This window comes from Halichoerus grypus, chromosome 14 (genome assembly GCF_964656455.1).
Source record: "Halichoerus grypus chromosome 14, mHalGry1.hap1.1, whole genome shotgun sequence".
Lineage (NCBI taxonomy): Eukaryota > Metazoa > Chordata > Mammalia > Carnivora > Phocidae > Halichoerus > Halichoerus grypus.
In genome coordinates, this window is record NC_135725.1 from 63,480,175 (window position 1) to 63,503,327 (window position 23,153).

At 38.7% G+C, this 23,153-nt stretch overlaps 1 protein-coding gene across 1 annotated transcript in view; it reads right to left on the minus strand.

The window, feature by feature from the left end:
* Positions 1-6,720: 6,720 nt before the first annotated feature.
* The window catches only part of ERP44 (endoplasmic reticulum protein 44), a 92,069-nt gene continuing 75,636 nt past the window's right edge, over positions 6,721-23,153 (minus strand). The window contains exons 11-12 of the mRNA XM_036074136.2: positions 8,797-8,899; positions 6,721-6,944 (exon numbers count right to left, since the gene is read on the minus strand). Of these exons, the coding sequence (XP_035930029.1) occupies positions 6,843-6,944; positions 8,797-8,899 (205 nt within the window). The 3' untranslated portion in view covers positions 6,721-6,842. The remainder of the gene's footprint in view (positions 6,945-8,796; positions 8,900-23,153) is intronic.

The window sequence follows — 23,153 nt, forward strand, 5'->3', positions numbered from 1 at the left end:
TTGTGCTTTCTTGTCTCTCCACTGTGAGATCCCCTGCTTCATATGGAATGCCTGCTTTCTTCCTGTCCTGCTATTCATTCCATAGATATTTATTGAAAACCCACTGAGAAAATAGTCATGAAACTTAACCTGTTAGTGTCCAAGACTTTCATGGTCCAGTTTTCCATTTCTACAGTATTTCTTAACCACTGCAATTCATTGGCTTCATTCACTTGTGGCAAATTCTGCAATGTTTTATAACTTCATAGCTATAAACTTTCATTTGTGGTGGTATGATCTCGCCAACTAGATTGTAAGCTGCTTTCAGGGCAGGGACTATATCATCTGTTTCTTGGAATATTTTATGGCATGAAATATAGTGATGAGAAGGGGAAAAGAAATACCCTCCAAGAGTGACTTCCACGTAATGAATGATGAGGTCCTAGCATGTGTGTGGTGCCATCTTTCGGGGATATGCATGGAAATGTGAAAAAGTCTCCTAAGGCATTTCAGACCTTTGCTCAGTACTCACTTTTGTCTATTAACCTAGGACTGAGTGATGCAACAGAAGAAATCTGGAAAACACCTCCAGGACTTGGGAGCCACGAATTGAAAATGGAAGAATTTGGAGGTAAAGGTATTTCTTTTTCCAGCTAAAAGTCCTGACTTAAAGAAGATACAGGACCTGAATCACTGAAGAAATGGTGTGGAAAAGTTGGGTTTATCTTCTGTCTTACCATAGGATTGACGGGGTCAGAACAGTAGGCACCCAAGAAGGATTTACAGTCTGATGGCCTAGTATTGAAACGGAGTAGCAGCAGGAATGTAATTGCTGTTGGGCAGGCAGGGACTGGAATCAAGAAAGGGCAGAGCTGAAGTTAAGAGGTAGGCATGAGACAGGATTTTGACCAAGGTCTCCAGTACCCAAGTTCATGTACTTTTCCCACCAAACAGCCTCTCAGTGAGTTGATAGGAATGAAAGGGAGTAAGGTGCGTGGCACTTAATAATTCTTCATGGACGCTAGTTCCCTTTCTTTCCTCTCTGGGTTTAATTGTTCATGACAGGGACGCCTGAGTGGCTCAGTCGGTTAAGCGTCTGCCTTCGGCTCAGGTCATGATCCCAGGGTCCTGGGATTGAGTCCCACATCGGGCTCCTTGCTCAGCAGGGAGCCTGCTTCTCCCTCTGTCTGCCTCTGTCTCTCTCTGATAAATAAATAAAATCTTAAAAAAAATATTTCTAATTGTTCGTGACAGATTGCTGCCTGTTATTGGGGTTAGGGTGAGGGTCAACAACTCAGGACTTCCTTAGCCTTCCCCTTCTAGAATTTCCCTTTCCCTGTTGATACCTTGCCTGTCTTACAGGGTGGTCATGAAGATGAAAAAAATTAATACATTTTAAGTGTCTGGAATGGAGGCTGGCTCCTAGTAACTGTACAAATATAAGTGGTTTTGTAATTGTTACTATTTTTTCCCCCCAAAGTTTAAAGGAACAGCACATTAATGAAAAAGTATCATGGACCTACAAGAACAATGTTAGGGAGACACCTATAATGAGTGGAGACTTGATAGAAATACCGAGAATTCTTAAAATGACTTTTTAAAAAGGCTTATTATTAAGAATGTGGTATAGTGATGACAGATGACTGGTTGGGAGTAAATTGTTTTCATCTCTGGTAAGAATGATACCCAAACATGAAAATGTAGAACAGGGCCAGGTAGGAATAGGGTGATGATACATCCCAGTTTGTCTGGGACAGTCTTGATTTACATCTGTTGTCCTAGTGCAGTTATTACTACTGCTTCCTTTCACTCTCAGATGTCCTGGTTTGGATGAAAAAATTACATGGTCACCGTAGTTATAAGGGCAATGAAAAGAAGTGCGGAGCTGTTCCCTCCCTCCCCCTCAGAAAAGCATCCATGTGTTAAAAGAATTTATTGTTTCTAGGCTTAGATAAAAAGCATCCTCCTAAGGTTAGTGGGAACTTGTAGATGTGATTGTAAAGCACCACCAGTAATTTCTGAGGGACCAGAAAATAGAAAAGGTGCCAGAACACTGAGCTTGGGCAAAAGTCTAAAATTTAAGAGGTAAAGTTCTATTTCAGAAGCCACAGACCAGGTAATTTACCTTATAATCTAGAAAAATTCTGAAATAGACTATTAAACAGTATGTTAAATCGGAAAGCCATGCTCATTATGAAGATATGAAGAATTGGTAAGTCAGATGCCCTTTTGGGCAGTGTTTAGGGCAAGAAAACAATCATAGTATCAGGCTTCCATGATTGATCTGATCCTCCCTGTGTCATGTACAAGTTTACAAATGGCATCAGAGAGTGGCCATGGAGCTTCCTTCCTGTCACCCATCCCAATAAGTAAAATGAGACACAGCACAGATAGGCAAGTACATGATCTTCTGATTGGCCCAGAGCTGGGAAACAACAGAGCTGCAGTTCTTAGCAATGCTTTGCTATTACAGCAAGGTATTTTTTTAAGATTTATTTATTTGAGAGAGAGAGCGGGAGGGGCAGAGGGAGAGAATCCTCAAGCAGACTCCCCGCTGAGTGCGGAACCCCATGCAGGGCTCTGTTCCCCCCCCGACCCTGAGATCACGACCTGAGCCAAAACCAAGAGTCGGATGCTTAACTGACTGCACCACCCAGGTGCCCCTACAGTAAGATGTTAATAGAGAAAAATGACAGCCTCTATTAATAATTTTCCTGGAGCAGAGTCCATTCTAGTTAATGGTGATATTTTCTTGTCCTTTGTTCATTTATTATGTAATTTGGCTTTTTTTTTTTTTTTCCGTAAGAATTACTGATCTTACAGGGCTCTAGATTGCTGCGAATACAAAGGTAGAGGAGTTCCTGCATCTACGGCATTCACATGGTATGCGAAAGGGATACATGTACTTCCAACTGTGTATTAGACTGGGTCTTCTAAAATACATAAAGAGCTGTGGGACCACGGGGTGATAATTGTCCTGGGCATGGAAGGACGGATAGAATTTATTAAGCCAGGCAGGGGAGGAGGAGAGGGGGAATTTTAGAAAAGCAGTTTGTAGGCTGCACTTTTCCTCCTCCTCTCCAAAACCTATTGTCTTAAGGGCAGGCCAGCCCTCCCTCAAAGTGCTCTGCAAGGGGGAGCTTTGATGCTTCAACTGAAGGCCAGGTTTGAGCTATCAGCATATGGGTTCATATAGCTTCCCATTCTGATTCAAGTACAATTAAATAATCTAAAAAAATAAAAACTGGAGAAGCTTGCGACTGGTCATCTGGATTCAGAGTAAAATGTTCACATTATATTTATGACGAATTAGTAAAAAATCTAAAATATAGAAGTATTTTATAAATATAGTTTTATTACTTGGAAACACATACAAAAATTCAAACACAGCTAAAAAACAGTTGCCAAGCAGAGGTCCTATCCAACCTGTTTTAATGAACACATAAAACAGTTATAATCCACATAAAACAATTTAAGTCCTGAAACAACTTACTGTCTTCAGGGTCTTTAAATATTGGGCTTAAAAATTGATTACTGTTTTACTCTTATCACCTATTTAAATCTCCCCCCCCCCGCAAAAAAATTACTAACTTCAGTTTGATTCATGAGATGTTTTATTTAGAAAAATGATTAAAGCCATTTAACTGTAGTTATTTTGAAAACTGGAATACTGTGTGTTCATTTCCAGTCTTCTGTCACCATGCATTCTTCATGATTTCCAATAGTTGCTAACAGAAAGCACTTGTAACTTCCAGCAGCTCTTTGGGATACTCTTTGGTCCAAAGAGCCCTGAAATTATTTAAGGTGGCAAGATTGTTTTTACTTCTCATTTTTGCTTTTTTGTTTAATGTCATTTTATTTTAGCCCTGCTAGACTACATCTCCTTGTCAGAGAAAAAACAAAAGTTGAGTTATTCTGCTTTTCTTAATTGTTAATCCATTACACTCCTTCATCTATTCTTTTTGCCCTCAGGTTTTCCTATTTTTTTTAATGCCTTCTTGGCAAATTTAGCACTTTCTGCAAAGTTAAGCTCATTGAGCTTTAATATTTCAATACACTTATATATTTCACTCTCCTTTTTGGCCTTTATCATGCCAATTTTTCCTTCCTTTGTATGTGATCTTTGACAACTTCATCATGGAGCTCAATGAGATGCTTTAGATGCCTATTCTCTAGCTTCCTCTCCAGGTTCATTTAACTATTTAAAAAACATATTTAGAATTTCATCTAGAGAAAGTTTTCATCCTTTTGTAGTCCCCGTTACTACTAGACCAATTTTTTAAAAACGCGAAAAGGTAGCAGGTTGACAGGCAGAAGGGACTGCTTCTAGTTTGGGTTTTGCAACTCAACTGTTCTTCAGTCTTGCATCCCCTCTCTTCACAGCTGAGGAGCCTGAGGCCCAAAGTAGACTGGATAAATGAGAAGACTTCCACCTATGACATTCTCCGATGCATGGTTCAGAGGGGAAGAAGTCTAAATTGTGAGTTCTAGATTCCTGGACGTTCTCTCTGTAGCCCAACTGGTGACAGATCCCAATGGAATCTACATCTTTTGTCATCTGTTGTATCTGTTCCTCTCCATGTTTTAGTTCTGGCCATTCTCTCTCCTGTGCAGGACCCATTTTATCATATCTAGACCCGCTGCCACAATATCCTTTCTCATACTTAAATATGAACATACTTTCTGGCTTGAAAATCTGTGAGTGGATCTCTACTGCCTATAAGATACAGTACAAACCTCTTAAGCTTGGCATTCAAGGCCTTGTACAATCAGCTCCCATTCTTTCTCTAACTTCCTTTCTCATTTTCTTAGCCACAGGCCTCCTCCTCACCCTCCCCCCCCCCACCCATGCACTAGCCCTATGGCAAAAACTTAATTTCTCTAATGTATTTTGGTGTTTTGCACTTGAGTTTTTTTTTTTTTTTCTTTTCCTTTTATAAAATTGGGCACCCAGTCCTGATGAGTGCTCAAGCCCTTGAGGGGTACAAAAATTACCTGACATCACTTTGCATCTCACTCATTCAATAAACATTTAAGTCCCAATACGCATAAAAGCTAAATCATGCAGCGTCAAATCTATTTTAACAGCCACTCCGTTACCTTCGATCACATTGAACATGTGTTCCTTGAGGCCTTTTTCATAACCACTCTCAAGTCAGCTCTCTGCAATCCAATATTTGAGTGTTATCTTTTGTTTATAATATTTTTAAAGCCAATTACAGGATTATAAATTTATTCCAGTTAATTGCATATGCTGCTCTTGGTGTTGTGTGCTACCCTGTTGAATGTTCATGAATTTTCATTCTAACTGCCTCAGATCTGGTCCATCCTCTGGACCTGAAGACTACAACTTCGATTTCAGAGTTACTGATTAAAAGCAATGAATTGAACAGAACTAAGACCCAACGTTGAGGAATTTCTGTCCTGCCTTTCTAATTAACAATCTGGTAAGATATACTAAACATGCCCCTTATCACCTTATTAACAACATTTATTATTCTGAATGAAATGATGTTTAAGTCATGCATAACTAAGAATTCTAGGCTGATTTTTTTAAAATAACAATCATTAAATATGCATTATAAATATTCACTTTATTTTAAAAGAATTGGAAGATGTTACATATATTACACACTACATATAATGGCACATGTCAGCCTTTTAAGCTTAAAAATAATCTTTCCCCAAACTGGGATTGACTTAGACTCCAAGTATAAAATGACTCTTGGCCTATAGCACCAACCCAGGCCCAGAGGAAAGCCAATTTTGAACCTGTCTGTCCTCTGGCATTGGGCTTCCTGATATGACACTGAGGGTCCTCTCCCTCTGGTTTTGTTCCCTGGCACTATTGAGGCCTGGCACAGGGACCCATGTGACTATACACTGCAGGCCTAGGGAATCTAGAGGGGGTGGTAGGGTCCTCTAACAATTTCACAATGGAAAAAAATTGAAAACATCATGTGCCTTGTCTTTGTTTTTGATCTATATCACTATAACAAGACTCTACAAGATAGAAGATTAGAATTATTGAAATACAATTTCTCTGCTGGTTTTTGTCTTTAAAATTAACGTGTCATGACAGGAGGAGACTTAAAAGTCATCTGGTTCAATACTGGTAACCTGCTCTACTAGTATCTCAGATTTAGGTATAATTCAAAGTTTTAAATGCCATCCATATGCCATTTTGTTAGACAAACACAAAGAAATTTAATAACACTTTTCATTTTCTTTTTCTTAATTCATAAGGACAATTTCTGCCAAATGTTCTGGCTTATGGCTCTCCTCCTCTTCATAGTATGTTTAAGTTACATATTAAGAATCCAAAAAATACCACTATGGAATTTTCATAAGCAATATCCGACCAATCAGTAAAACACGGTACACAGTGTGAAAATTTTAATTTATTCCCCTCCCAAGTATCCAGAATATATACCCTCTTAGCTTTGAGAAATGTGACAATGAAAATACCAACAGAATTGATCGTATATAAAGAAAAGCACATACTACACAGGAGACATCCCTAAGTCCTCCCTAACCTAGCAGTGCAAGTTAGTTAATGGTATGTTTCTGGTACTGTCACCTTTCACTTGATTTATAAAAATTTTACAGGACAGATTTAAAGCAAAGATAGGCCTCTGATTTTTATTTTTATTTTTTTATCCCTAACAGATTTTTAAAAAGAGGCTATATTAAATGACAATGCATTTTGAGTCAGGGGGAGAAAAAAAAATTAAAAACCCAAAACTTCTTTCAGTTTATTCAAAATAAAAATACACATAGAATTATGAAAATATAGGTTTACTATTTCCACCACGTAAATTGATGCTGCTGTTTGAAAGGTTTGCAAATTGTTTTTCAAGTTTTTAAAGCTCATCTCGATCCCTCAATAAAGTATACCTATATTCGCTGGGTGCTAATTTCTGGAAGGAGCTCTCAGGTGGACTGCTTGCTACGTCCTGGACTTGCTGCAAGAGAAAGAATAAAACATATCAATATATTTTATGGAGCTATACTGTTTTATTAAAAGTACCAGATGAATGGTAGTTGTTTTATAAAATTATTTGCTTAATAAAGATAGCTACTGTGTGCCAAAGGCCAGAGTTAAGTTTGAAATCTTGCTTTCCCCATTCAAATGCCCTTACTAATAATACTCTCTAGGGAAGGCTGCCATAGAGCCCTCACCTTTAGTTCCTGAGGTGCAGTGGAAGGAAGCAAAATACCTGACACCTAAGTGCTTTCTAGGTTATTTTGTACCGGCAGCACAGCCATGACTAAGTTGGCCCAAATCCTTCCTTCCTTCTTAAAAATGACTACAAAGAGGATTAAAGGCACCCACTCTGTAGATAGAGCTTTCATTTAGCAATTACCTGGATACCAGAATTTAGTTGACATAGGAAAATAAACACTTCCATACTGTAAGAAACTCATTTCTGTAGTATTTCACTTGTGCACCAACAATGGACAAAAATACACAGAACTATAAGAGTGACTTCCGAGAATTTCAAACAAAAGGCGGTGTGTAGTCTTTCCTTTATCTCCACACGATGAGCTCCTCAAGAACGACCATGCTGTCATTGTTTTAATATCCCCTGTAGTTAGCATAGGCACATACATAGTGCCTGTGTTACATACCCTGGATACTGGCTCATTCCCATTTTTAATGGGAAAGCAACGTCTGCAAATTTCCCATTTTATTTTGTCATGTTCCCTTTCCCTAATACATTTTTTATTTGTAGTTTTACTTAGATATAGGTTTGGTTTAGGCCATAATGATATTACTGTAAAACATAAGAAGTTCACTGTCTAATGGAGAAGTTGAAATAAATCAGGATAATGCAATAATGGTAACTAACATTTTTTCCTAATCTGATAAAATATTAAGCAGGCCTACTTTCCTGAGGGAAATAATCGCCTTTGGGTTATTGCCAACAAACCGTTTGCTTCTATAGTTGCTTAATTATCAAAAAAAATCTGACCTCACACTTCAAGGGAAAAGCATGTCATTGGATTCCTAAAGGGAACTCCTGACACTGAACTTAATCTTCAGGAAAAATTGAACTAGATTTTACTTTTCTATGTGGAGGTTCCTTGGGCAAAACAGTTAAGTTCTGGGCATATGAAATAAGAGTTTTGTTATGTATCATCTTCCCTCTCAGTATAATGGTAACAGACAGGATATAAATCAATAATGCATCAACATGCAATTTTTAGAGGTGTTCAACAAAGCAGGAACATAGAAATATATTTGTAGTAGAAGTTACAAGGTAGAAAAGTCAAATTCTTAGGCTAAAAGTTACATAAAAAGCAAATACAAAATTTTCATAAATAGTTGTGAAGCATTCTAAATCTCAAATGAAAAGCTGCATTAAACCTTAAGTTTTGAACATTATAAATACTGTATTGGTGAAGGCTGCAAGAATACCAAATGATTATTTTCTTTGTAGTGTGGTCAATCTCCTGGCCACAGAGGAAGACTTGACCAGTTAATGGAATCCACTGACTTCTTCACTGATCTACCTACTTCTAATTCTTACCTCCTCCTTCTGTATTTGAATCTTTTACCCATATTCCACAGGACATACACTACTTCAGTTTATGTGATCAAGAAACTATACTGTATCATTCTTGCAACTTTTCTGAAGTTCTTTAACTTCAAAAATTAATTTTAAAAGGAACATAATTTATTATTTAGAGTCTATTCAGAATTTCATTATCAAGATCTTTACGAGCAGAAACTCAAGCCTATACAAGAGCTTTAGATCCTCTTCAAGGCTAACTGAAAAAGAAAGAGTTCCCACTGAAAAACAAGAATCCTACCTGTCCTGGGGCTATATCGGTTGGGTCAGGACCATGATGGAATTCTCTGTGCAATTTTCCAGAATGTAAGTCAAATACAAACTGCTTGAGTTTTCCAGGAATTCTAAAACAAAGTAAGATAAAAATTTAGCTTAAACTGTTAAAATGAACTTACCTCTATTTTACCAACTTCACACATTAAAAAAAATTTTTTTTTTTTAATTTTACCTACAATCTTAACCATAACTATCATCGGCCAGGTATATGCCAAAATTTTTATACAGTTATAATCATGAAATGTAGATGCTCAGTTTTGTGTTCTAATTCTTGCACTTGTTTCATAGAAATGTTTCTATGCTCATTTTAACAGATGCATTAGAGTCTATCAAGATGTTGTCTTAAAACTTAACCATCCCTTATTGTTGGGCATTTATAGATTTTCCTTAATACATGTAACTAAAAAAAAACTCATGTTCTGCAAAATCACACTAAAATTAACAGGATTCAAGGGAAAAATAGCATTAGGGGCTAACCACTTAAAACTATGTAGCTTTGTAACCAGAGTACTACGAAGAGCCTGAACAAAAATACTAGCGCTGTTCAGCCTCTTGCACTGTCGGCCAGGTGATCCTCTGTAGCCTTAACCTAGAGCCTGTAAGTCCTTTTTTGAGATACAAACTGAGGTCCTTGAGGGCATTCACTGCCAGTAGAACCAATTTTATCAAAATAATTTAAACCAGGGTGTAGCTTTTTCATGTTTTGTTTTTTTTTTCCCCCGTAAACGTAAGGTAAAATCTCACAACTTCAGCCACATGGGCAGCTCACTGGATTAAGCTCCACTTAATACTGTGAAAAGCAAAGCACTTCTCAAGGCCATGAAACTGACCCTCCCCCACTTTTTGGGTTGGGGGAGGTCTTCATACACCACTAAAGCATTCTCTTTTAAAAAATATTTTAGAGAGTGCATGTGCATGTGAGTAGAGGGTGGGGCAGAGGGAGAGAAGCAGACTTCCTGCTGAGCGCAGAGCCCAGACATGTGGCTTGATCTCAGAACCCCGAGATCATGACCCCAGCCGAAATTAAGAGTTGGTCGCTTAACCTACCGAGCCATCCAGGTGCCCCTAAAGCATTCTCTTTAATGGTGAAAAAACTTTTCTTTGATGGCTTCAAAACATTCTGAGGGAAAGAATATGAACCAACACAACTCACTTATATTAACATCATTTCCCTAATTACCACTCACTCTATGAGCAAATTTGCACTACAGAGACATGCACCGTGTAGCAAAACAGACTATTACAAGGCTAAGCAGATTCACGTATCAGCCTTTTTTTATCTCCTTGAGTTGTATCCAATAAAGTAGGAATATAGATTTCCGCAACTTACAAGGGGGATACAGCCCAATAAACCTACCCTACATTGAAAAATCCTAAGTGGAGAATACATTTAATACACCGAGCCTACCTTAAATGTGTTCAGAACACTTGTAATACCCTACTTGAGCAAAATCACCTAACACAGCCTATTTTATAACAAAGTACTTAATATGTAACAAATTCTGTACTGCAAGTGAGAAACAATGGTTGCCCGGGTACAGTAAGTGTGTCAGTTGTTGATGCCTGTGATCACGAGGTTTACTGGGAGCTGTGGCTCACTGCTGATAGCCAGCATCACAAGGGAGGATCTTAGTGCACATCACTAGCCTGGGAAAAGATCAAAATTCAAAGTATAGTTCCTACTAAATGTGTATTGCTTTTGTACCACCATAAAGCAAAAAATTGTAAGTCAAACCATCATAAGCTGAAGAGATCTGTTGAGTAAATAAGAACTTTGACTAAGTGTGGGCAAGTTATACTGACAAAACAGTCAATTTTTGCTATTTGTCTACCTGTTCTTTGAAAGCTTGCCAACATGTTTATTAAAAATTGTTTTACTACTTTAATAAAAGCTGCATTTTAATTTCCATTTCTTCAGAAATTAAGCATTTTTCCACCATTTTAATTTATATTTCTGCTCATACAAATTGTCAGTCTTCTACTGAAATCTTGGCATTTTGAAAATTCATTATATATTTTAAACCTTTCTTCGTATGTCTTACAAGAATTAAAATGCAGGTCCATAAACACTTTAATTCAGTAGAATTGCCTCACTTTTTAAATCATCATTTTTGGTAGCAAAGAATAACTAGCTTGTGTTAAAACTGCTAGTTTCTTTTTATCCTCTCCTGAGGTCCTGCAAGTGCTGCTTCTTCCCTTCAATAACTCCCACCGAGATGTACCAACCAATAACTTCATTGTACACCCATTTTGGCTCCCCACTAACTCCAATGCAACAGAGACCAGCAGGTGTCAAATGCACAGTTTAAAATACAAATGACTGTCAGGTAGCTGTATTGACGGAAATGCTTCTGAAAGGTTCTGTGGGGCTGAAGAAATTGCACATGCACTAAAGATAAACACTGAGAGATCAATTTAAATTTAGTATGACATCATCTACTGTCACCCACAGCAAACCTCTACAATATATCCATTCAAATCAAAGAATCACAAATGGTCTCCAATGTTTAAGATAAAGCCCCTGTTAAGTTTGTTATTTTATAAAGTCCAAAGCTGACAGCAACCAATACAGTGTGACTTGGTTTTGCTAGTCAAAAAATAATTTATAATTAAATCTTAAATGTAACAAATTCATAGAGAACACTCAAAACAGATTTTTTCCTAACTTGATTCTTTCCCCTTGTCAGCAGATGAGAGAAAGAATTGTGAGCAAAAGGCAAAGGAAGATACGATGAATCTGAATTGATGTGGTAGAAAAAGAGATTACAAAAGAGCTCTTATCTAGCTTGTGGCCAGAAACTACCCATCATTAAGTAACAATCAGTGAATCACAGTATACTGTCAAGAAACAGACAACATGGTTATGTGCTAAAAAGGAAAATAAATGGATCCTTGCCATAATAAATTCAATTATATTTTTATACTTTGGGGTACAATTTTTCTAATTAGAACACCTAAGTGTTTCTTTCCCACCTTTCAGACACTTTTCTGTTTTCAATTTTGATTTTTAGGTGATGCAAAATTTAGGGACTGTGAAATGCACAAATGTTAAGTGTCATTAAATGAACTGACATATGTATATTACAGTGAGAAGCATTTTTATTTTTTAAAATTGACATACAGTGGAATTCTTTCTTCTAGCCTTATAGTTCTGAGTTTTAACATATGCACATAGCATCTAGTAACTATCTCCACAAATAGGATACATAACAATTCCAACACCCTTTTTTTTGGTCAAACCCTCCACTTTCCCCTAACTCTTGCCAACCCACTGATCTGTTCTCTGTTCCTATAATTTGCCTTTTCCAAAACGTCTTGTACTTGGAATCATACAGCATGTAACCATGAGACTGGCTTCTTTTATTTAGCATACTGCTTTTGAGATTTATCCATTCTGTTGCATGTATAACTTTGTTCCTTTATTTACTGAATAGCATTCCACTGAGTGGATATACCACAATTAGTTTCTCCTTTTACCCACTGAAGAGTATTTGGGTTCTTTCAAGATTTTGGTGATTCTGAACAATGCTACTACAAACATTTGTACACAGGTTTTTGTGTCTAGGAAAAATACTGGCTTATATGGAAGGTATCTGTTTAACTTTTTAAAAAAACCTACCACGTTGTTTAAAGTGGCTATATCATTTTGCAACCCCACCAGCAACATGTAAGAGTTCAGCTGTTCCATATTCTCACCTGGGATATAATAAGTCCTTCAATTTAGCCATTCTAAAAAATGTATAATGAGATCTCACTGTGGTTTTTTGTTTTTTTATTTTTGTTAAAGATTTTATTTATTTATTTGACAGAGACATAGCGAGAGAGGGAACACAAGCAGGGGGAGTGGGAGAGGGAGAAGCAGGCTTCCTGCGGAGCAGGGAGCCCGATGCGGGGCTCGATCCCAGGACCCTGGGATCATGACCTGAGCTGAAGGCAGACGCTTAACGACTGAGCCACCCAGGCGGCCCTCATTGTTTTAATTTGCATTTCTCTAATATCTAATGATGTTGAGCACCTCTTCATGTGCTTACTTGCCATTTGTATATCTTCTTTGGATTCTAACAGTATCTTTTATGGAACAAAAGTTTTTAATTTGTTGAAAGCCAATTATCAATTTTTTCGTCTATAGAGAGTGCTTTGGGTGTACTAAGAGCTCAGGTCAAAAAGGGTTTCTACATTTACTCCTACGAGTTTTACAGTTTTACCTTTTACACTTAGGTCTACAATTCTGAGTTATTTTTTTATAGGAGTTTCTTTTATGGAGATGTTTAGGTGCTAAAGCACCATTTATTAAAAAGATTATCCCCTTCCATTGAATTGTCTTTGTATCTTTAAAAAAAAAATCACTATTTGTATACCTATTTCTAGACTCTCTATTCTGTTCCACAGCAATACATACCTATTTTTTTCACAAATACTATGCTGTCGTAAATATTTCAGCTGTATACTAGGTCTTAAAATCAGGTATTATGAATCCTTTGTTTCTTTTTCAGTTGTTTTGTTTCAATTATTCTAGTTTTACCTTTCATATAAATTTTAGAATCAGCTGTAGCTACAAAAAAATCTACTTAGATTTTGTTTGAAATTGCATTAAATCTATAAACTTGAGGAGCATTGACATCTAAACAGTGTTGAATCTTCCAATCCATGAACACAGTATGTTTCTCCATTAATTTTGGTCATCTTTGATTTCTTTCATTGGTGTTTTGTAATTGTCATCGTTAGAGGTATATGTAGTTCTTTTTTCTTTCTTTTGGAGCCTATTATGAATGGTAGTTTAAACATTTTTGGGTTTCCAAATGTTCATTGTTAATATATAGAAATAAAAGTGATTTTTAAGAAGGTGACCTTGTATCCTGCTGAACTCATTAGTTCTAGGAGCTTTCTTGTAAATTTACTGGGAATTTCTACTACATACACAATCATGTTATCTACAAAGAGTTTCTTTCTAGTCAGAACACTTCTTGTTTATTTATTTATTTATTTGTTTATGTTTTGTCCTACGGTACTTACTAGGACTTCCAGTATCATACTAAATACAGCTGGTGAGAGTGGACATCTTTTTCTTTTTAAATTCAATTAATTAACGTATAGTGTATTAGTTTCAGAGGTAGAGTTCAGTGATGCATCAGTTGCGTATAACACCCACTGCTCATTACATCATGTGCCCTCCTTAATGCCCATGACCCAGTTACCCCATTCCCCCCCACCTCTCCTCCAGCAACCCTCAGTTTGTCTCCTAGAGTAGACATCTTTATCAAAAACAATAAAATACCTAGGAATAAATTTAGCCAAGGAGGTGAAAGAGCTGTATATTGAAAACTGTAAAACACTAATGGAAGAAGACACAAATAAATGGCAAGATATCCTGAGTTCATGGATTGGAAGAATATTGTTAAAATGTCCATACTACCTAAAGCAATCTACAAATTCAGTGCAATCCCTATCAAAATTCCAATGGCATTTTTCATAAACAGAAAAAATTCTGAAATTCCACAAAAGACCTAACTATAGCCAAAGCACGAACAGTCTCAAGAAGAAAAAAGATGAAGGCATCACACTGTGTGATTTCAAAATATACTATAAAGTTATAGTAATGAAAACAGTATAGTACTGGTATAAAAAGACATAAACCGGGCACCTGGGTGGCTCAGCTGGTTAAGCGACTGTCTTCAGCTCAGGTCATGATCCTGGAGTCCCGGGATCAAGTCCCACATCGGGCTCCCTGCTCAGCAGGGAGTCTGCTTCTCCCTCTGACCCTACCCCCCTTATGCTCTCTCTCTCTCAAATAAATAAAAATCTTAAAAAAAAAAAAAAAAAGACATAAACCAAGGGGGATCATAACAGACAGCCCAGAAATAAATCCACACATTAACAGTCAACTGATCTTTGACAAACTTGCCAAGAATAAACAAGGTGGAAAGTATGGTATGTTATTTTATTGAGAGAGCATGAGCAGGGGTGGAGGCAGAGGGAAAGAGAATTTTTTTTTTCAATATTTATTTGAGAGAGAGAGCGGGGAGAGGAGCAGGGGGAGGGAGAGGGATAAGCAGATTCCCTCCTGAGCGCAGAGCCTGATGCAGGGCTAATCCCATGACCCTGAGAACATGACCTGAGCCAAAACCAAGAGTCAGCCACTTGACTGAGCCACCCACACGCCCCTAGAGAGAGAATCTCAAGCAGGCCCCACACCCAGTGCGGAACATGATACAGGGCTCGATCTCATGACCCAAGCCAAAAATCAAGAGTTGGACACTTAACTGAGCCACCCAGCACCTCAAGGATGGTCTTTTAGATAAATGGTGCTGGCAAAACAGGATAGCCACTGGCAAAAAAATTAAATTGGACCATTATTTCATACCATATACAAAAATCAACTCAAAATGGATTAAAGACTTAAATGTGAGACCTGACAAACTGTAACACTATAAGAAAACACAGGGGAAAAGCTTCTTGATATTGGTCTGGGCAATAATTTTTTTGGAAATGACCCCAAAAGCACAGGCAACAAAACCAAAGACCAACACATGTCATTGCATCAAACTAAAAAGCTGCACGGTAAAGAGAACAACAGAGTGAAGAGGCAACCTACAAACTGGGAGAAACTATTTGCAAACCATCTATCAGATAAGGGATTAATATCCAAAAAATAAAAGGAACTAAAACAACTCGAGCAAGAAAACCACCTGATTTAAAAATGGGCAAAGGACCTGAAAAGACATTAAAAAAAAAAAAAGACATTTCTCAAAAGAAAACGTACAAACAGCCAACAGGTACATGGTACTGTTGTGCTCAATATCACTAATCATCAGCGAAATGGAAATCAAAACCTGAATGAGCTATCACCTCACACCTGTTAGAATGGCTTTTATCAAAAAGACAAAAGGTAAATGTTGGCCAGGATATGGATAAGAGGGAACCCTTGTACACTGTTGGTAGGAATGTAAACTGGTACACCCACTACAGAGGTAGGTTACTTAAAAAATTAAAAATAGAACTACCATATATGACCCAACAATCCCACTTTTGGAAATATACCCAAAGGAGATCAAAGCATTGTCTTGAAGAGTTATCTTCACTCCTGTGTTCACTGCAGCATTACTCCTAATAGCCAAGACAGAGAAATAGGTAAGGAAAATATGGTGTACACACACACAGGAATATTGTTCAGTCTTAATAAAGAAGGAAATCCTGTCATTTACAACAACATGGATGAACCTGGAGGACATTATACTAAGTGAAATAAGCCAGACACAGAAAGACAAACACTGCATGATCTCATATAGGTGGAATCTAAAAGAGCAGAACTTCCGAGGGACCGGAGCGGGAGGCAGTGGGAGAGAACGGGAAAATGTTGGTCAAAGGGTACAGTTAGAATACCAGCTACAGGAAGAGTACGTTCTAGAAATCTAATGTACAGCACAGTGACTATAGTTATTAATACTGTATTATATACTTGAAATTTGCTAAGAGAGTAAGTAGATTTTAATTGTTCTCACCAAAAAAAAAAGTGAGGTAATGGATACATTAATTTGCTTGACTGTGGTAATTATTTCAGTGTATACATATATCAAAATACCACATTATACACCTTAAATATAAGCAATTTTGTCAACTATGCTTCAATAAAGCTGAAAAAAGGAGGGGGAAGACAACCTGGGGTAGAGAAGGAACCAATCTATGTGGCTGGAGCCAGATATCTGGAGCATGTGAACTAGGAGAGGTAGAGAGCACAGTCAGATGATTAGAGTTACAAAGTCCTACCAAGTTCCGGCTACGTCCTGTCACGGTAAATCAGAACCCCATCCATGCAGAAGTTACGGCAGGACAGAGGAAGAAGCTGCTATGCAGAGAGAAGGATGGAGCAGATGGGAAGTGGGGAGCCCAGAGAAGAGCTTGTGGGCCCCAGAGGGGGGAAGGGAGTAGCTGCCCCAGCACTTTCCAGCAGTGCGGGCTGTCTGTGCTCCTGCCAGCTCAGCTCCTGGTCAGGGTCCTAGAGTTTCCAGCACAGACCCCTCCCTTTTGAGTTCCTTGGAGTGAGTTTCTTTTTCTTACAACTGCATGCCCTCCGGCAGCAATAGAAATACCCAACAGAACTCTCAGTGACGACAGAAAATGTTGTATACCTGTGCGGTCAAATACAGTAGCCACGACCCACGTGAGGCCACGGGGCACTCAGAGCACCTGGGACACTGACTTTTAGATTTTGCATCATTTTAATTAAACTTCAGTATTCATACAGGGCTGGCAGCTACCATACTGGACAGCACAGCTCTATGATTATTACCACAAGGGGTCAAAGACAAGAAGCACAATCAGTAAAAAACAATGAAAGAGTCAGGGCGCCTGGGTGGCTCAGTCGTTAAGCGTCTGCCTTCAGCTCAGGTCATGATCCCAGGGTCCTGGGATCGAGCCCGCATCGGGCTCCCTGCTCGGCGGGAAGCCTGCTTCTCCCTCTCCCACTCCCCCTGCTTGTGTTCCTCCTCTCGCTGTATCTCTCTCTGTCAAATAAAATCTTTAAAAAAAACAAAACAAAAAACAATGAAAGAGCCAAAAAAAGGAAAACCATGATGGTGTGTCCTAGAACTCAAGAAGAGGGTGCTCAACAGCACCAAAAATGACAAGAATGTTAAGGAGGACGAGTCTGGTAAAGTCCCATCAGTAGCAGTGTGTTATTAATTTGTTCACAGGAAAACCTGGATTCAAACAACGGGTTAAATCATGAAACCCATACAAAGGCAAACTAGCCATTAAAAGTAAAAGAAAAAATTTCAATTATGGGAAGATGTTTATAATGTGTGGATAAGTTAAAAAGACAATTCATAAAATAGCATAGCCCTGATTACATTTATAACACACACATGTGTCTAGATCTCTGGTTTGTGGACTTATGAGTGATTTTTAATTTATTCTTTGGCATTTTTTGTTAATTTTCAGAATTATCCACAAAGAACATAAATTGCTTATACTCAGAAATAAAGGAACAAATGATAAGGTTAATGCATACATACACAAAAACAGTAAACATCTTTGCCTGGTTCCTGATCTTAAGGGGAAAGTATTCAGTCTTTCACTATTAAATATGATATTAGCTGCAGGTTCTTTATAAATGTCCTTTATCAGACTGAGGAAGTTTCCATATACTACTAGTTTATTAAGCATTTTTGTCATGAATGGATGTTTGTCATGAATGGAATTTTGTCAAATGCTTCGGCATGTATATGCTAAATTACACTGACTGGTTTCTGAATGTTGGACTAGCCTTGCACACTTGGGATAAAGCCCACTTGGTTGTATACTGTTCTTCTTTTCTATATAGCTGGATACAATTTCCTAGTATTGCTTACTCTTTAACTCAACTTATACAATAATGTAGTACAAACTCATTTAATGGATTGTAGTAGTAAGAAAACAGTATTTTGCCATTTAAGTTCCTTGACCTCCTTTGAGCGTCAGCTTTCTGATTTGTACAATTAAAACAACTTAATTGTACTGTTTTTATAGTCTAAAGACTTAGATTTGAATCTGATTATTTCCTATAATAACAGGCAATATAGCCTTATCATAGTAATGACCATGTTATCAGCCACCGTTCTAAGAGCTATTAGATATACACATTCATTTAAGGCCCACAACAGCCCTATGAAGTAGATAGTGTTAGCATTCCCATTTTATAGATGAGGAAACTGAGGCACAGAGGTGGTTAAGAAATCGCCCGGAATGACAGAACTAGTAGGTAACAGATTGGGATTAGAATCTAAGCAGTCTGGATCTAGAGTCTGAGCACCTAACTGCTAGCTATTTTGCCTCTGGTGACTTGGCTTTAGTAAAGTCACTACTAAGAGCTTAAGTTCTTCAAAGTGGAAATAATACCTGTTTATATGCTTCTTACAGAAACTGAGAACATACATAAAGTATAACGTGAAGCTGGTACAGTGCCTGCCTCTGTCAGAGTTTCATGTTTATTTTGCTGGCAGGACCAAATAAGGTAAACTGTAGTGTAATCACTTGTAAAATATAAAGTACTTCTAAGAAGGTAATGTCAGTTGTATGGTGAGTGCATTACATGAGAGTAAAAATGGTGTTTAGGGACCCAGCCCACTGTAGGTACTGCCCAGCGGCTGACGGAGGAGCACATTCAGAAAAACCACAACTCCGGAGGTGAACAGGAAAGGAAGGGAACAACAGGGCGAATGGCCAGTTGATAAATACTAGGATATATTCCAGATGTGCAGATATTTATCCCAAGTAGTCAAACTCTTAAACATACAATAAGCAGATCAAACTAAGAGCAAATTACTCAAAACATTTATTGAACATCTAATGCGGTCACAAAGCAGTTGGTATAGCAAAAGATAAAAAACCTAAAGAAATAAAATTTGCCTTTTTTAAGAAGCTTTCTCAGTACCTATTTTTTCCACTTAAAGCCTCGGGTGGGGGGGGGAGCCCCTAGATCATGAAGAACAAAATGAAATTCTCAGAGTTAAAAGAGACCTAGTTTAAAAATCTTCTACCTATCTCTCCAAGTTCTTTATCATTGCGCCCAATTCCTGGTTTGCTCCCTCCAAGTTCAAGGAGGCAGGCTAATTTGTCATAGCAGATGACCAAACTGCTGAATTAGTGAGACAGCTACAGCCCAGTTTTAGTTTTGCCCTGCCCCTCTCATCTCCCCACTGCAGCCGCCCCTCACCTGCCAAAAGGCAGCCAATCAGCTGCAGCCAAGTCTCCCAGACCGAGTAGTTTAAGGAATTACGATGATTTTCGGTGATTTAGTGATCTGGGACAAATGACCTAGATCCCAGAGCTGGGGGACTCGGCATTACAGGAGCCTGCTCCATGTTCCCAGGGGTGATCTGAGGCCCGTCCTGCCCTCTCCCGTCTGGGGCTCCGGCAGCAGTATGTACGTACACTTTAGCAAAGGTACAGACGGTACGGTATTTGCTGGTCACAAGTTTTTGGAAGGTGAGATTCTCTTGAAAGTCCTTCAACAGCCTTCTGCCATACCCCCCCATCTATTTTCTCCTCCTGGGACTGCAGACCACTTACTAGACCTGCCCTTAGGTGCTCTTAGGTTCCTAAATTATGTCCCATTCTTTTCCTCTACATGTAAAATCTATTCCTTCACATTTGGCAAGAAATCAATCTGGTCAATCTTTAGGAAAAAACCCACAAAGATTCACAGATCTGTGATTTAGTTTCAGGTACAAGTACTCTCTCTTCAAACATCTTTGACATTCACACTTAACATTGCTTTTTGTATGTACTAAAAATGTAACTGCTTTGATGTGATGCGTTAGGAGCTTGGGACTTTGGGTTCAATATGCTCGGACATGAATCCCAGGCCTCCCGCTAGTTAGTTGTGTGGCCTTGCTGGTTGTTACCTCCCTAAGGCTCAGTTTCTCCGAAATAAGGGAGAGGTCAAGAGAACACTGGTAGCATGCCCCCTGCCCCCAACCCCATGCCAACTCTGGCGTGGGAGGAGACTGCATACCATAAATCTGCTTTCTTGCTCCTTACCACAACCACACTTCCTCCAATTGACCCCAGAAATGCTGAGTTAATAGAAGTAATAGTAATTATAGTAATTTATGGAAACTGCTTATCATTTAAGCCTTAATTACCATGCAGCACAATAACAATTATGCAAGCCAATAAATGTGTCAGATTCACTTTGCTACATATTTTATTTGATTTTAAACACCAACACTTATTCACATAGGCTCAGTTTGTAGCTCACACAGCATGTGCCTCCTTACAATTAAAAAAATATTAGAGTGAACAGTGCCTAGGAGGGAAAATCAGGCACCTAAGGGAGAAATTAAAGAAGTAATTTGTTTCAAAGAGCTTCAAGTATAGTCAATTCTCTTATCTCCCTCCCTACTCACAGGACTAAACACTTGCAGGATAGAAGAGGACTATTTCCCATTTCCAGATTTCTTTGGAGAATCTTAATGGCACAGTTTCTTTTTACACCAGGGCAGATGTAGAATGCTGCCAGCTGATAGTTTAGTTTTTCTTGGGCAGGTGCCCACCTCTTGGTCCAGTAAACTATAGCTGGAGAATAGGGGAGCTGGGTCATCTGATAAAGAATACACCTACTTGTGTTAGTTGGGTTCTCTGACCAACAGACACCAAGATGGGATTGGAAGTGCCAAAGTAGCACTTAAATCTGACTTCAAAACTGGAGGAGAAAATTTAAGACAGCCAAGATGGAAATCCTCACAGATGACCCTTGATGTGTTCCTAGGAACAAAAGCCAAAGTTGGGCATAATCTGGATGCTGACTGATAGTAAAGTCAGTATCCTGCTGACTTCCACTAATACAAGACTTTGTAATTGGGACTGTAAGTCTGCAGTGAAAGCAAAGAGGTAAAGAACCAGAGATTTATCCACTGTGAGAGGTAGGGAAATGTGCTGCTAACAACTTCATATAAACAACCCATGCATAAAGTAGGATTTTTAATGCCAACCACAGTCTCTCTGCCTGGAAGCACTTACAGCAAGCCCAGACACTAGAACTACCCTCTCTTAAAAAGCTCATTCTTTCAACTTGAGCTTATATAGCTTCAGGAGGCAAGCCTAAGAAATGAGAGGAAGAGGACACCCAACCAGGTAAGACATTTCCACCTAGCCCAACAGTCCATGCTCACGTGCTTGCTAAGGGAACTGTAGGAGTTCCACCAGGATGCTAGGGAGATCTGGACCTTTCAGATGGATTTCTGGGTACAACTACTCTTCCTTGTAAAATCCAGCACAGTCCTGCCTCTCAATATCCCCTTACCTCGTCACTCTCAGTAAATGATCTTGCTTCCCAAGCCACAGTTAAAAACAAGAACTGGACAGGAACACCTGCGGTCTTCTGCTGCTATCACTAACAATGGAATCCCCCAGCACCCCCAAAGGAATGCACCCTTCCTTTCCTCTCTTTCTCATGGGAAAGGAAGAAGGTTCTTTCCTTTGCTTCTCATTCCCTCTGTGCTCCTTGGGGCTATGCTTGATCAATTAGCCCCTCTTTTCCCTATCTTTTCCATAACTCTTCAATCCATTTGATTCTTTCCCACAAGCATTTAATCATGGTTAGTTTCTTGTACCCTAAGGGGGTTAAAAAAAAAAAAAAAAGAAAGAAAGAAAAAAGAAAAGCCAAAACCTCCCTTCATCCTATGTCTCTCTGGAGCTATCCCCCTATTTTTCTTTCCCTTTAGAGGCTAGCTTCTTGTAACAATTTTCATTGTCAAATCTTCATTTCCTCACCAAACAGTACTCTTTGATTCACTGCAATACAGCCTTTGCGGGGGGGGGGGGGGGTGTGTGTGTGCAAAATCTAACAGATCTTTCTCCTTCTGATGTAAGCATTCCTTCCTGCTAAAAGTGCTCCTCCCTCAATTACCATATTACTCTCTTCTGGTTTTTCATTTCTTTGATTCCTCCTCCTCCTGAGTCTTTTACACATGTTCCTTCTTCTGTCCTCCCCTTAAATGTTGGCTTTCATCAGGGTTCCATTTTCAGCTCTGGGCTAAGTCATCTCAACTGTTTCAATAACTTCAGCTATATCCTTATGTGTTCAAGACCCTGCCCTGATCTCCCTGTTGAATCCTGGAGCCATGTAAACTCCCTACTGGAAACTCCTCCTTCGTGGCCCCTGGCACCCCAAATTCAATATGCCAAGAAAGAAAACTCATTTCCTCTACCACAAGGCTGCTCCTCCACTGAGTTCTCCAGCTCAGTGAATGGCTAACCCACTTAGCTGTGTGAGTCAGATTCCTGGCCATCACTCAGAGCTCTCTATTATTTTATTAAGATACCAAGTCCCCCTATTCCACCTACAAAATATCTCAAGATTCCTGCTTCTCTCTAGCTTTAGTTCTACTGCCAGAATTTATTAGGTAATTTGTTCATTCAAGATCATCAACTTGTTGGCTATCATCACCTCTTGTTTGGATTACTGAACAGTCTCCTGGATTCTTTTTTGACTCCCTCTCATGTATTTTCCAGTTTATAGCCGGAGTGATTTTTTATTTTTAAAATTTTTTTATTATGTTAGTCGCCATACAGTACATCATTAGTTTTTGATGTAGTGTTCCATGATTCATTACCTCCCGATTCAAACCTTTCATTGACTCTTCAGCGTTTTCAGGATAATGCCAAACTTCCCTAACACATCATAGGGCTTTCATGAGCTAGCTGCTGCTCGCTTCTCACTCCTCAGCATTCCCCCTCTCGTCCACGCATATTCAGCCACAGTTTCCTACTTGTTTCTGCCAATATTCCCCTTCTCCAAGCCGTGTCTCCTTCTCCATCCATGATAAAGCGGTACAGAACTTT